This window comes from Trichechus manatus, unplaced genomic scaffold (assembly GCF_000243295.1).
Source record: "Trichechus manatus latirostris isolate Lorelei unplaced genomic scaffold, TriManLat1.0 scaffold00048, whole genome shotgun sequence".
Lineage (NCBI taxonomy): Eukaryota > Metazoa > Chordata > Mammalia > Sirenia > Trichechidae > Trichechus > Trichechus manatus.
The window spans coordinates 9,950,565-9,965,197 of NW_004443984.1; the positions used below are offsets into that span (position 1 = coordinate 9,950,565).

General features: G+C 40.4%; 1 protein-coding gene across 1 annotated transcript in view; it reads right to left on the reverse strand.

Moving 5' to 3' along the window:
* OTUD3 (OTU deubiquitinase 3) overlaps positions 1 to 14,633 on the reverse strand; it is a 34,538-nt gene that overhangs the window by 14,230 nt on the left and 5,675 nt on the right. Inside the window, exons 2-3 of the mRNA XM_004377179.2 lie at positions 9,681 to 9,829; positions 5,300 to 5,412 (exon numbers count right to left, since the gene is read on the reverse strand). Coding sequence (XP_004377236.1) covers positions 5,300 to 5,412; positions 9,681 to 9,829 — 262 coding nt within the window. The remainder of the gene's footprint in view (positions 1 to 5,299; positions 5,413 to 9,680; positions 9,830 to 14,633) is intronic.

The window sequence follows — 14,633 nt, forward strand, 5'->3', positions numbered from 1 at the left end:
TTTTTTTTTTTTTATCCAATCTGCCACTCTCTCTCTTTATTGGCGCATTTAGTCCATTTACATTCAGCGTGATAATTGACAGGTATGAGTTTAGTGCTGTCACTTTGATGTCTTTTTTGTGCATTCTTCAGTTTCTTTGTTGCACTTAATTTTCTGTGCTGAGTCATTTTTCTTTATGTATTTTCTTGTCATCTTTTTCATTGTTGTTGATTTTTTGTTTACTGAGTCTTTATATTTTTCTAGTTTTTTATTTTGACTTGTAGGATTGTTAGTTTCCTTTGTGGTTACCTTAATATTTACCCCTATTTTTCTAAGTTTATACCAGTCTTTTATTTCTTTATATCGCCTTGACTTCTCCATATGAAAAATCTGTCTACATTTTTTAAGTCCCTCTTTTTAGTTTTAATGTTGTCTTCTTTTACATATTGACATCTGTTTCCCTATTTTCAGTGTTTTAGCTTTGATTTATTCTTGTGACTTCCCTATCTGGGTTGATATCTGCTTGCTCTGTCCTGTGTTCTAGTCTTGGGTTGTTGTCTGATGTTATTGATTTTCTAACCAGAGGACTCCCTTTAGTATTTCTGGTAATTTTGTTTTGGCTTTTGCAAATTCCCTAAACTTCTGTTTATCTGGAAATGCTCTAATTTTGCCATCATATTTGAGAGACAGTTTTGCTGGATATATACTTCTTGGTTGGCAATTTTTTTCCTTCAAGGCTTTATATATGTCATCCCATTGCCTTCTTGCCTGCATGGTTTCTGCTGAGTAGTCCGATCTTATTCTTACTGACTCTCCTTTGTAGATGACTTTTCGTTTATCCCTAGCCGCTCTTAAAATTCTCTCTTTATCTTTGGTTTTGGCCAAGTTTGATTATATGTCTTGGTGACTTTCTCTTGGGATCTACCTTATGTGGGGTTCGATAAGCATCTTGGATAGATATCTTGTCATCTTTCACGGTATCAGGGAAGTTTTCTGCCAACAAATCTTCAATAATTCTCTCTGTATTTTCTGTTATCCCCCCCGTTATGGTACTCCAATCACTCGTAGGTTATTCCTCTTGATAGAGTCCCACATAATTCTTAGGGTTTCTTCATTTTTTTAAATCCTTTTCCCTCATTTTTCCTCAACTAATTTGGTGTCAAGTGCTTTCTCTTCAATCTCACTAATTCTGACTTCCACTACCTGAATTCTGCTCCTATGACTTTCTGTTGAGTTGTCTAATTCTGAAATTTTATTGTTAATCTTCTGGATTTCTGATTGCTGTCTCTCTGTGGATTCTTGCAGCCTGTTAAATTTGTCATTTATGCTCTTCTCTAATCTTTTTAATTTCCTCTATTGCATGTTCTACATTATGCTTAATTTCTTTCCTAATTTCTTGAAGAGTTCTGTATATTAATCTTTTGTATTCTGCCTCTGGTAACTCCAAGAAATTTTCCTCCTCTGGGAAATTTCTAGATTCTTTATTTTGGAAGCTTGCTGAAGCCGTCATGGACTGATGTGATTTGATATTGACTGTTGTCTCCGAGCCGTCAATAAATTATTATATTTATTTATTTTATGTTTGCTTACTGTGTCCTAGCTTCTTGTTTTGTTTTGTTTTGATATGCCCAAATAGGCTGCTCATATGAGCTAGTCTGATTATTGGCACCTTTGAAGCTCTAACGTCCTGTCATCAAGTGGTCAGATCTTTTACTAGGTATGTGAGCTCAGGATTCTGCCCACTCTTCCTGTATAGATTCAGCTCAGGTGCCCAGGTAGACAGCCACCAAGTGTGTGGTGCAAGCTCTCACCTACAGTCCTAGACAGGCATGGATGATTGGTGTAGGCACAGGCATCTGGATGCAGCAGGGGGACACACTCTGAGCAAGGCAGGGGGCTGATGGCCGCCCCCGAGTGTCCAGGAGGAAGGTGTGTCCCTGTTCCCTAGAGCACGTAGGTGGGTGGGTTTGGCAGCTGGACAATGAGCACCCAATGCTGTTGACTGTAAGGACTGGGGGGCACCTCTTATTCTTGGGCTCCTATCGCAGGTGGCTAGGTGGCATGGGTGGAGCAACCAGTCCTCAGGCCCCTCATGTGGGTAGGTAAAGACCCTGCTTAATGGGCAGAGCACTGTCAAAGGTCATGAACCTGCCACTTCACTGCTGAAACAGTTCAAGTTAGAGTTCCCATATATACCCTGTTGTACTGCGGTAATGAGGGCCTATGCTGTTGAAACGGGCCCACACAAGCCTCTGCAGGGGAAAAGGCACTGAAAGTCCGTGGATCCCTTATGCCTGTGCAAAGGAGCTGTGCCTACACTGGGTTCCTGGCTTAGGGGAGCTGGCAGTTTATTTTTTTCCCATTTGTTAATTTGTTCACTCTCCAAGGCCAGGAGAATGGCTCAGGGAGTGTGACGGATCCTAATTCCAGCCCAGGGGACTCGGCATTGCTGAAGCCAGTCTGGGACCCAGTGCAGAGCAGGGAGTGGAGAGGTAAATGGGAAAGAGGTTTTTTCCTAAAGGAGGTGTTTTTGATCCACGCAGTAGGCCGTACACAAGTACTTATCTTTCGCCGATCCAGGGCTGCTTCTCACTGGTTCTGCGTGCCCAAGTAGACTCTCTGGTGCTGGGTCTCTCTCAGTATGGAAAACGCGCCTCCCAAGCACCGCTGCTTGCCTGCCTCACCGCTTACCCATGAGCTGCTCAGGCCTGAAGTGCTCAGGCTCTCTCCCGGTCAGGTCTGGCAACTCCTCGTTGCTTCCAAACCGTCTCTACCCCTCACTGCCTGCAACTCAGTCCGGTTCCTCAACTTTGCCTTAAATGTTCAGGCTCCTAGATTGTCATACATAATTGATTCACTTTTCTCAAGTCTTTGTTTTGAGAGGGTCCACCAGAAGCATCTGACTACTCCACCGTCTTGGCCCTGCCTCCCAAGCCTACTTATTATTAATGCAAAAGCTCTTAAAGCCCCATAATAGTGGCAACCATTGCAGTTTTAATTCTTAAATTTCATAAGATGCTTCACTGGGGTAGGGAAAAATGAGGGAGAACCAGTGAAAAACATTCCATTACGAAGCAAATACATTTATTTCAAAAAACATACTTTCAACATTTAGAAATCCATGAAAGAAAACACTACATAAAAAATTTGAAAAGAATTCCAACTATACAGAATTATCTTTCACAACTATCTAGGTAATTAAGAAACTAAAAAAAGAAAAAAATAGTTTAAGTTACCGATAGAGGAAAAAGCAGGCTATGGTTACTGAGCTGACACTGTGTTCAAATGATTTTGATGACTTCTACTACACAGTATAAATGTAATGACAAAAAAACTAGAACAATGAGAAAGAAGGTAACCAATATTCTTGGCTCAAAGACAATCCTTAGAAAGAGACAGCCTCACTGAAAATATGATAGCTCTACTTGGTGTCAGAATGTCTGGCAACTTGGCACCAAAGAACCCAGACAGCTATTGTTTCACTCGTGCTCATTATATCCCTGTAAGGTAAAAGTCCCCACCAACCCTGGAGTATCTAACTTGTTTTGTTGTAGTGTTATTTTGTTAAAAGGACATTGTGCCATGCATATATACATAGCACTCTGGAAAGCTAGAACTGTTAAGAGACAAATCAGATTAATGGTCGCCAGGGACTGAGGAAGGAGACGAATGACTACAAAGGGGCATGAGGTAATTTTCTGGGAATGTGGAAATATTCTATATGTTGATAGTGGTTACATGACTATGTCTGTCAAAACATATAGAACTGTACACCTACAAAGTGAATTTTGCCTTCTTAGAATAAACTATACCTCAATAAACCTGATTTTTTTTTTTTTTAAATGGGCAATGGCTAGGAATAAGCAATTTCTAAAGGAATGGCCAATAAACACATGAAAAAGTGAGAAAAAAGGGACATTGTGACCTTTACGATGATAATAATATAGAGGGATATTTAAGCGTGTATAAAAATGGATGTGTGCATATGCGTGTGGATGTGTTTGCATATATAAAAACATTCTGGAATGCATCTTTTCAATTAGGTATGAATGTTTTTATAGCTCAATGTATGAGTGTGAGGTCCCTGGGTACAGCAAAAGGTTTGCACTCGTCTAACTAACCAAAAGGTTGGCAGTTCAAACCCACCCAGCAGCACTGCAGAAGAAAGCCCTAGTGATCTGTTTCCATAAAAACTACAGCCAAGAAAACCCTATGGAGCTCGGCTCCAGTCTGTAACACATGGGGTCTCCATGAGTCAGAATCGACTCAACGGCAACGGGTCTGGTTTTGGTTTGGTGTGTGTGTGAGTGACAGAGATATATACTAAAATTTAACAGTAATAATCTCTGAGTAGTGTGGCTCTGGATGATTTTTGTCTCTATAGACTTTCCTGAATTTTCAAAATTTTCTAAAATTAACATGTTCTGCCTAATTAAAAAAAAAATTAGAAATGGGGGAGTAGTGGGAGGGAGGGAGGGCTGATAGAAATCACATGCCCAGTCTTCCGGGCTAAATTACAAAGTGACAGGAAGGGCTCTGAATTCAAGGAGAAAGAGCAAGGAGGTGGACACCTGTATATACTTTCACGCCAATCTCTGAGCTTCCATACTCCAGAATGTTTGGTCTGATGGACTGTTTGGGCAACTGGGTTAATTGAGGACACCAGAGATAAAGAGTTGAATGAGCAGCTATTTCACAACAGAAAAAAACAAAAGGAAAACTTAACAGTTTAACAACGTTCTCTGCTATCCTACAATGCAAACTTAACATCTGTTGTAAAATCTTACTTGCTATAGAAAAACCAGTGAAACTATTATGTACATAGAGCACAGAAATAGAGCTTGACATCTCGGTCATGAAATAAATTTTTTTGTTGTTTGGAATATACTTTTCAGCAATGGTTATTATAATGAATTTTATCTTTTTGTTTCCTTCCACCTAAAAAAACCCAAAAAAATACACATGGGAATGGGCATTCTTCAAAACTACAATCTGTATGCACTAACATTTTAAATTCTCTTAAGATATTTTTACAGATAAATATTTCCATATATATTAGGTTTTCAAATTACCCAATTAATTGATTTTAAGTAATATTCCTGGCATTTTAAAAGGTTTCTGAACTATACTCCAGATTCCACTTGTACATAGCACAGGGTTTCATTTCAAGACACACAAGCTTGCTCTGTCTTTGGTTAGGCTCACAGTCCAAGTTATCACATATGGTTCAATGTCACATGTCAGGCCCTATCATATTAGGACATTCACAAAGCTAACTCCTAAATAAGAGCTTAAGACAAATTCTTGAATGGTGACCTACCTGCCACAAAGGGGCGTTAAGTTGATGAATCACCACATTCAATTGATGATTTCTTGCAAAGGCTACAATTGCATCATTGCCAGCAAAAGTACCAGGTTTTGCCAAACTGGCCACTGCATGGAAATAGGAGAGAAAAGAGAAATGAAGTCTTTCTAATGGAAAACTATACATGAAAACATGCTTTGGTGTTTATTTAGTTCCCAATAAAGAGAAGAGCATACATATGAAGAGTCCATTAGCTTTAGTCAGAGTCTAGGAATTTAGTTAGCTGAACACTGTGCAGACTGCTACTCAGAAGGATTCTCTTATTTATTCCTTCAATAAACATTTACTGAGTGCTTTCTATATGCCTGGGTCTGTACCAGACACTGGGGATGTAATAATAAACACAGTAATCATAATAGCTAACATTAATGAATGCTTATTACATGGAATACCCCATTTTATAGATGAGGAAACTGAGGCATAGAATAATTCATAACTGTGCCCAAGGTCACACAGCCAGTACATAGTGGAGCTGAGATCTCATCCCAGACAGCCTGACTCCAAGGCCCTGGCTCTTGGCTATTGTACTATACTGCCTGTCACACAGCTTGCTCACAAGTAGTTTACAACCAGTAGGGGGCAAACAAGAAGACAGGTACTACTGATGCATAGGTGCTACGGGAGGGATGAATAACCAGGTGTGATGGGAGCACACCAAAGAAGAACCTAAGCCAGTTTAGCAGAGGGGAGGTAAAGTCTATCAGATAAACTTCCTACTGAGACACTTAATACCCTAAGGACAAGCAGGAGTTAGAGGAGGAATGGATGATGTTCCAAGCAGAGACAAGAGAGAATGATGAGTTTGTGGACTATACAGTATGGCAGAAGCTTAAATCCTGAGGGCCAGGGTGGTGGGAAGGAGAAAATGGCAAGAGACAAGAGTAGAGAAATAAAAAAATCACAGATTACAACGCTCTGAAGAGTTTGGACTTTATCCTGAGGTCAATGGGGAACCAATAACAGGTTTTAGAGAGGGAAAAGATGTAATTAGACGTGCATTTAGAAGATCACTCTGGGTGCAATGTGTAAAACAGATTGAAGGGGTCAAGACTGGAGGCAATGAGACCATCCAAATGGTACTGCAGAAATCTAAGCAAAAGGCCAGCGAGGCCTGATTTTAGGAGGTAGTAGCAAGGAGTCCAGTGGCACAATGGTAAAGTGCTCAGCTGCTAACCAAAAGGATGGCGGTTTGAATCCACCAGTGGTTCCGTGAGAGAAAAGACCTGGTGAACTCCTATAAAGATTACAGCCTAGGAAACCCTATGGGGCAGTTCTACTCTATGAGTCGGAACAGACACAGTAGCTCACAACAACAATAAGCAGTGAAGTGAAGAAATACTGAGGTAGATGCGATAAGACTTAATGAATGGCTGGTTATAAGGAGGGAGCGAGAGGCAGGAATCAAGAACACCCAGGCTTCTGATGTGGCTACAGATTCTCTGAAGCCACAGTCTAGAAGAAAGGAATAATCCTAGAAGATACAGCTAGATGCAAGGGTAACTAGGTCCTCGGTAGTAAGGTGAGCCATTCATTTATTCATTCAACAAACAGTTTGTGAATGCCTACCATATGTCAGGCATTGAGCGTGGGAACAGAGCAGTAAAGGAAGACACGATCCCTGCCCTCAAGAATCTCAAAGTCTATTAAGGTAAAACAGACATTAAAAACACATAACTGTGATAAATGTAACAAATTTAGTCTTTAACACACGCAAGAGAATGTACAGTCTTCTGGGTTTCTTTTCATTGTTGCCATGCAGAGTCAAGGAAACCCTGGTGGTGTAGTGGTTAAGTGCTATGGCTGCTAAATAAAAGGTCAGCAATTCGAATCCAGCAGGCACTCCTTGGAAACTCTGTGGGGCAGTTCTACTTCCTCGACAGCAACAGGTTTTTTTTTTTTTTTTAATGTAGAGTCAGAGTCACTTCTCACTTCTTTTATGCTCAAATTCTCACATAGACCACCCAACCATCAGGCATGCACACGACTTTTAAGGAAAAAAAACACCTTGCTACTCTGCATCTAAAGTGACCATCACACTGGCAATCCAAGGTTTGTGTTTCCTGTCCTGCCACTCTTCCAAATCTACCACATGACCTTCACTGAAGAAGTTCAAAGTGGAATTTCACATCACAAACTAAAAACTCATTTCATTCACAATAATATTTTCGTTAAATCAACAACACAATTCACTTTACATAATACTAAACTACAAAACTTGCCTCATAGGCTTGTGGGGACCATGGTTTTCGGGAACATCTAGCTCAACTGGCATAACATAGTTTATACAGAAAATGTTCTACATTCTACCTTGGTGAGTAGTGTCCAGGGTCTTAAAAGCCTGTGAGCAGCCATCTAAGACACTCTACTGGTCTCACCCCTTCGGGAGCAAGGGAGAATGAAGAAAACTAAAGACACAAGGGAAAAATTACTCTGAAGGACTAATGGACCACAACTACCACGGCCTCCACCAGATTGAGTCCAGTACTACATGGTGCCCGGCTACCACCACTGACTGCTGTGACAGGGATCACAACAGAGGGTCCCAGACAGAGCTGGAGAAAAAGGCAGAACAAAATTCTAACTCACAAAAAAAGACCAGACTTACTGGCCTCACAGAGACTGGAGAAACCCCAAGAGTACGGCCCCCGGACACCTTTTTAGCTCAGTAATGAAGTCACTCCCGAGGTTCACCCTTCAGCCAAAGATTAGACAGCCCCATAAAACAAAATGAGACTAATGGGGCACAATAGCCCAAGGACAAGGACTAGAAGGCAGGAGGAGACAGGATAGCTGGTAACAGGGAACCCAAGGTCAAGAAGGGAGAGTGCTGACACGCTGTGGGGTTGTTAACCAATGCCATAAAAGAATATGTGTACTAACTATTTAATGAGAAACGACTTGTTCTGTAAACCTTCATCTAAAGTACAATAAAAAAAAAAAAAAAAAACCTGCCTCATATACATATACTGCATTTGTGAACTGTTGGTAAACTATGTCTATCTGCTAGACAGAGCGTGCCCAGGAACAGGGGCCATCAGAACTCAGTGACTGGTATAATTACTCATCTGAGCGTTTCATTGCTCGGTTTCTGGTGCCTCCTAGTGAGGAATAGGAAAGGCTTTGGGATCGCAGACAGCTTCCCTCCAAAGGCTCTCCTCCTGCTGCCCTCCATCCTGCTGGCAGTACAGCTACTTAGCCATTCCTCAAGCAGAAACTTGAGATCATCTTTCCCTCTTCCCTCTACCTGCTTCCCACCTCCAGTGAGTCCTGTCAATTATACTACCAAACTGTCTTGGTCTGGACCCTACTCATTAACCTCAGATCTGGCTTGGTGGAGACCCTCTTCTTCTCTCACCTGGTCAATATGGAGATCCTACTAACTAGTCTCCCTTCTCAGTCCCTCTCCGCACCCATGCTCAACATGGTATCCAGAGTTATCTTTCAAAAACACAGGAATGACTGTCACTTTTCTGATAAGAGACAGATAGACCATGAGCCCTGTGATAAAAATGCTACTTATAAAACATAAATATAATAGCACCTTGCAAATTAGATTCACAGTATTTGCTGAAATGAAAGCATAAAAGACCATATATGTTTTCTTACTATATTTATGCCTATTAAGGAACTAATTAAAATCACTAACTGACTTGCCTCAAAAAAAGCAGGTTGTGTTTGGGTTTTTGGTGAGAAACAAAAATGGCCTTATTGATTCTTCTGATTATAAAGGTAAGACATAATCATTATTTAAAAATCAGAAAAATCTACAGAAGATAATTTAAAATATTCATAATCCCACCACCCCCAGATAGCTAACATTTACCAAGACCTTACTTTACTTTTATTATCTAATTTAATCTTCATGAAAAGCCTATGAAATAGGTGCTATTATTATCCCCCATTAATAAAGATGTTTAAAGAGGGTGAGTGATTTCTGAAAAATAAGTGGAGCTAAGAATTAACCACCATAAAGTGTTAGTATCTTTCCAGGCTTTATTTTAGGGTGTTATGTGTTTGTGTGTGTGTGCGTGTGTGTATACTTTTAAAAAATGAGATCAAGATCAATCTACACATACTACTTTATAGCCTGCTCCCCCTTCTCCCAACAAGAATTCATGAACAGCTTTTCAGGTCAATTAACATCATCATTTTTATGAAGGGCATATACATATAACCCAAATACCTAGCTTGCTGCCTAGGCAAATAAGTATTTGTTGAATAAATGAATGCCATAATTTATGTAACCAAACCCCTGGCTGGGATTGTGGGGGATGTGGATGGATTTAATTACCCAGTGCATTACTCGTGGAGGATCCAGTGTGCCACATGAACCTACCGTGTTTCTCAAAAGGAATGTCATCTTCTACAAAGGGCTCAAAATCGCCCCGCTGCTTGATCATGTAGTCCACTGTCTCCTGTCGATGCCTGAGGTGATTTCGTGAGTGTCCCTCCAATTGGTCACCAAGGGCTCTGAACAGGCAATTGCTGTCAACACAAAGGTGTTAGTCAAGACCTTCTAAAAATGAACTCAGTTCATCCAAAACAATGATTTTTCATGCTAGGCCATCCATGGGACCCTTTTACGCAGAGACAAGATAAAGAAAACCTCAACTCTGATAGTCCAGAATTCTTCCCAGAGCCTGCGGGGAAAGTAATGGGGCAGATAGTCAACCCCACTACCTTCCTAAGAGGCAACCAGCAAGGATTCTACCCCCCACTTACCAGCTGGCTGACTTGCAGGAAAGTCATTCAACCCCCAGGACCTCCACTGCTTCAACTGTAAGTGCAGCTGGGGATACACTAACCACCTGAAGACAGAGGCCCAGTCCTTATAAGCCATTCCACACCTAAGGGCTGTGATTCCCAGATCCCCTTCTAAAATAATTAATCTATTGCCTCTTTTCTGAAACAAGTTTCACTACAGTTACCCAGATAACTACTTATTCATCTGACAAAGGAGAATACACAAAAGACAGCCATTTGTCAACCTCTGAAAACAAGCAACTGCATTCAACATCCTGTCTGAGTCTAGTAACACAACGGAGAAAACTGAAAAGGAAAGCACTTGGACAACAAACAGTTGTACTCCACAGTAACACGTCCCTCCCTCCCCGGGTACCTCACCCCACACCCAGGGAGCAACAATGGTGCCCCTGTTCCTGTCAAGTAAGAACTTAAACATCATTTTGGGGTTTTTTGCCCTAAAAATTAAAATGCTGGCAATTAACTTTAAGAGTTACCTTTACTTTCTGATCCCTCAAAGATGTGTATAATTCCAAACTATATCGCAAACAGAGGCCTAGACACACAGAGACTGAAACAAGACAAACACAATCTGGTATCCTTACAACTAAGGAAATAAGCTATTCTGGAAACAAACAGTTGCCCAGTTTCACATAAACTGTTTACTCGTCAAATAAAACACTATGATACTCTACTTCTAAAATATAACTCCATCATTTTTGGAAGGACTTCAGATGTAAAAAGAAGTCCTGGTGGTGCAGTGGTTAAGCACTCACTGCTAACCAAAAGGTCAGCAGTTTGAACCCACCAGCCGCTTAGCAGAAGAGACATGTGGCAGTCTGCTTTCATAAAGATTACTGTCTTGGAACCCCTAGGGGCAGTTCTACTCTGTCCTACAGGGTCACTATGAGTTGGAATTGACTCAGTAACAACAGATACGGGTCAGACCTAAATGAGCTGGAGAAGAAAGAGGTTTTTTTATCTCAATTCAAGAACTGAGTTTTCAATAGATATTTACAGAAAAGCAGAAATCTCTTCAAATGTATAAAGATTTATACATTTTTTTGGTTTTGCAGAGGGAAGGAAGAATTTCACACAGATTCTATAAATTAGAAACCAAGAAGCTTTCCATCAATCTGGGGCAAAAATTCTAGAAGTGATTGGAAGAATGCAGCTCTGTAAGCTAAACTGAGGTGTATTGCTAAAACCTAACAATAACAATCTTTTTCAACCACAGGAGGGGAAAAAGCTAATGGATAAAACATTCTCAATTTTTAGCTTTTCTCTCAAACTTTTCTTAAATCTTGTTGGTCTGCCACCACTAGTCTTATACATGAATCTAGTTTAAGGGGAGGTATAATTTAGCACAAAATTTTGTATTTAGTTATTTTACAATTAATACGTCAGAATTCATGGTATTCTACAGAGGCTAATATGTTTTTTAAGAACATCTAGTAACATAGGCAAACATTATCCATATAAGCATAAAAAGTAGGTACAAAATTGTATGCACGAGCTCAACCATGTTCATCTGTACACTGTATGCATGCACAGACATAAAAACACACATACAAATGTATGCAAAGAAAAAACAATGAACAACACTTAAAATAGTTCCCACAATGTGGCAAGCACTTAAATTCATTGCCATGGCGTCCACTCTGACTCATAGCAAGAACTGCTCCAGAGAGTTTTCTTGGCTACTGTAATATTTACAGAAGCAGATTGCCAGGCCTTTCTCCTGAGGCACTGCTTGGTGGGCTTAAACCACCAACCTTTCAGTTAGTAATCAAGCATAAACTGTTTGCACCACCCAGGAACCTTTCAAGCACTTTACATGGATTAAATATTAAATGTTTAGTCCTCATAACTCTATGACACAGATACTATTATCATGCACTTTTACAGAGAGAAGTCTAAGGCTAACCTTAGAGTAACCTGCCCAAGGTCACAAAACTAGTAAGTAGTAAACCCAGGATTCAAACCCAGGCAGCCTGGCTCTAGGGTCTATACCTTCACTCAATGTCAACACCAAAATGTTAGCAGTAGAGTAGAACTGCCCCATGGGGTTTCCAAGGAGCAGCTGGTGGATTCGAACTGCCGACCTTTTGGTTAGCAGCCGTAGCTCTTCATCACTGCGCCACCAGGGTTCCTAGTTATCCCAAGTAGTGAAATTAGGGATAATTCTTGAATTTATTTTACTCTACTCTTCTATATTTATCAAACTTTCAGTTCACTAAAAACAAGTCAACAAACTGAAATCACATCTTTTCTGACAGAGTTATGAGGTAGTGACACAGGAAATATGAAAAAACAATGCAGCCTAGTTGTGTTTCATTAGGGAGCTCAACAAGGGTGCTCACAATACTTGTGAGAACAAAGCATCCATTGCCTAATGGACCTCTAGGAGATCCAAACTGTTCTGAAGCCCACACTCCACCCACTCCACTGTAACAGGGTTTCTCAACTGTTGCATTACTGACATTTTGGGATAATTCTTTGTTGTTGGGGGTTGTCCTGTGCATTATAGGGTGTTTAGGAGCATCCCACTAGATGCCAGTAGCATACGCCATCCCTGAGTTATGACAATCAAAAATGTCTCCATCTTTTGCCATCTCTGGGAGCCTGTGAATGACATACCTAGAAGTGGGCTGCATGCAGAGCACCCCTCTCTGTTACCAGGTTCCAGGGAAGAAGGCGTAACCAGGCCTGGCCAACCAGCAGTGTCCATCCCGTGGGCGTCTGTGATTGGTTCAGGGGGGAGCACTGACCTGGGACAGTCCAATAAGAGCCAATGAACTTTTCCTGGACCTCTTGAAAAAGAGGAGAAGAGAAACAGAGAGACACACAAGGGGAAGATGGCTATGTGAAGATGAAGCTAGCCAAGGAACAAGAAATACCTGGGGCTACCAGAAGCTGGAAGAGATAAGGATGGATCTTCCCCCAGAGCCAACACAGAGAACATGGCCCTGCTGAGGCTCTGAATGTGGACTCAGCCTCAGAAATGTGAGACAATAAATTTCTGTTGTTATAAGCCACTTAGCTGTGGTATTTTGTTACAGCTGCACAAGGAAACTAATACACGTGGCTAGAAAAAAAAAGATGATAACACGTGTTGGCAAAGATGTGGAGAAATTGGAATTCTTATACACTGCTGGTGGGAATATTAAATAGTTCAACTACTTTGGAAAACAGGCCCAAAGTTCCTCAAATGATTAAACTTAAAGTTATCATATGACCCAGCATTTCCACTCCTAGAATATACCCACACAAAAACATGTGTATGAATGTTCAGAGCAGCTTATTTATAAAAGCTAAGAAGTAGAAACAACCCAAATGTCCATCAACTGATGAACGGGTAAACAAAATGTGGTATATCCATGGCATAGAATATTATTTGGTCATAAAAAAGAAATGAAACACTGATACATGCTATGAATGAATGAACCTTAAAAATACGTTAAGTGAAAGATGCCAGTCACAAAAGACTACAGTGTATGATTCCATTTATATGAAATGTCCAGAATAGGCAAATTCGTAGAGACAGAAAGCCAATTAGCGGGCTTTAGGGGTGGGGAGGTTGGGGGTAACTGCTAATGGGTATAGGGTTTCCTTCTGAGGTGATGAAAATATTCTAAAATCGACTGTGGCTGCACAACTCTGACAACTGACAACTATTTAACTGTATACTTTGAATGTGAATGGTATGGTATGTGAATTATATCTCAATTTAAAAAAGTAACATGAGACAAGTACTATGATAGAGCCATACACAGTTTATTGAAACTCAGAATAACAGCAGCTCACCCAGGCTACAAAAGGGATAGGCAAGCAGCCTTCCTGATAAAAATTACTCTATTTTTCGGAGGAGGAGCTAAAGACTCTCCCAGAAAGGAACTGAGTATTATTTTCTAAATGAGTGTCAGGCTAAAAACGGAAAAGACTAGTGCTTTCTAGCCCATGATTTATAGTTTTGAAAACTGTCTCTCCTTATGCACTGCCAAGCTGTTTAAACCCTGCTGCCATTTAAATGACTTAAATTATTTTAAAGCATAAAAGGCATCAAGCCTAGTTATAGTCTTTGAGTCTGGCATTGCATCTACAGTCATGAGTATCTCCAAACAGACATGGGGAACACCTCTTGTTTTTGGTTTCTATAGTTTATCAGAACTCTTCCACAATTCAAACTGGCTTAAGCAAAAAAGGCAATTGTATTGAGTTAAACAAGAAATCCAGTGTGTGGACTTCAGGCACAGCTGGATTCAGCATTATTCATAACAGCCAAAAAGTGGAAACAACCCATATGTCCATCATTGGATGAATGGATTAAAAAATGTGGTATATCCATACAACGAAATATTATTCAGCCATAAAAAGAATGAGTTACTGATACATGCTACAATGTGAACGAACCTTAAAACATTATGCTAAGTGAAAGAAGCCAGACACAAAAGGCCACATAATTGTATGATTCTTTGTATATGAAATATCCAGAAGAGGCAAATGCATACAGACAGAAAGTAGATTAGTGGTTGCCTGGGGCTGG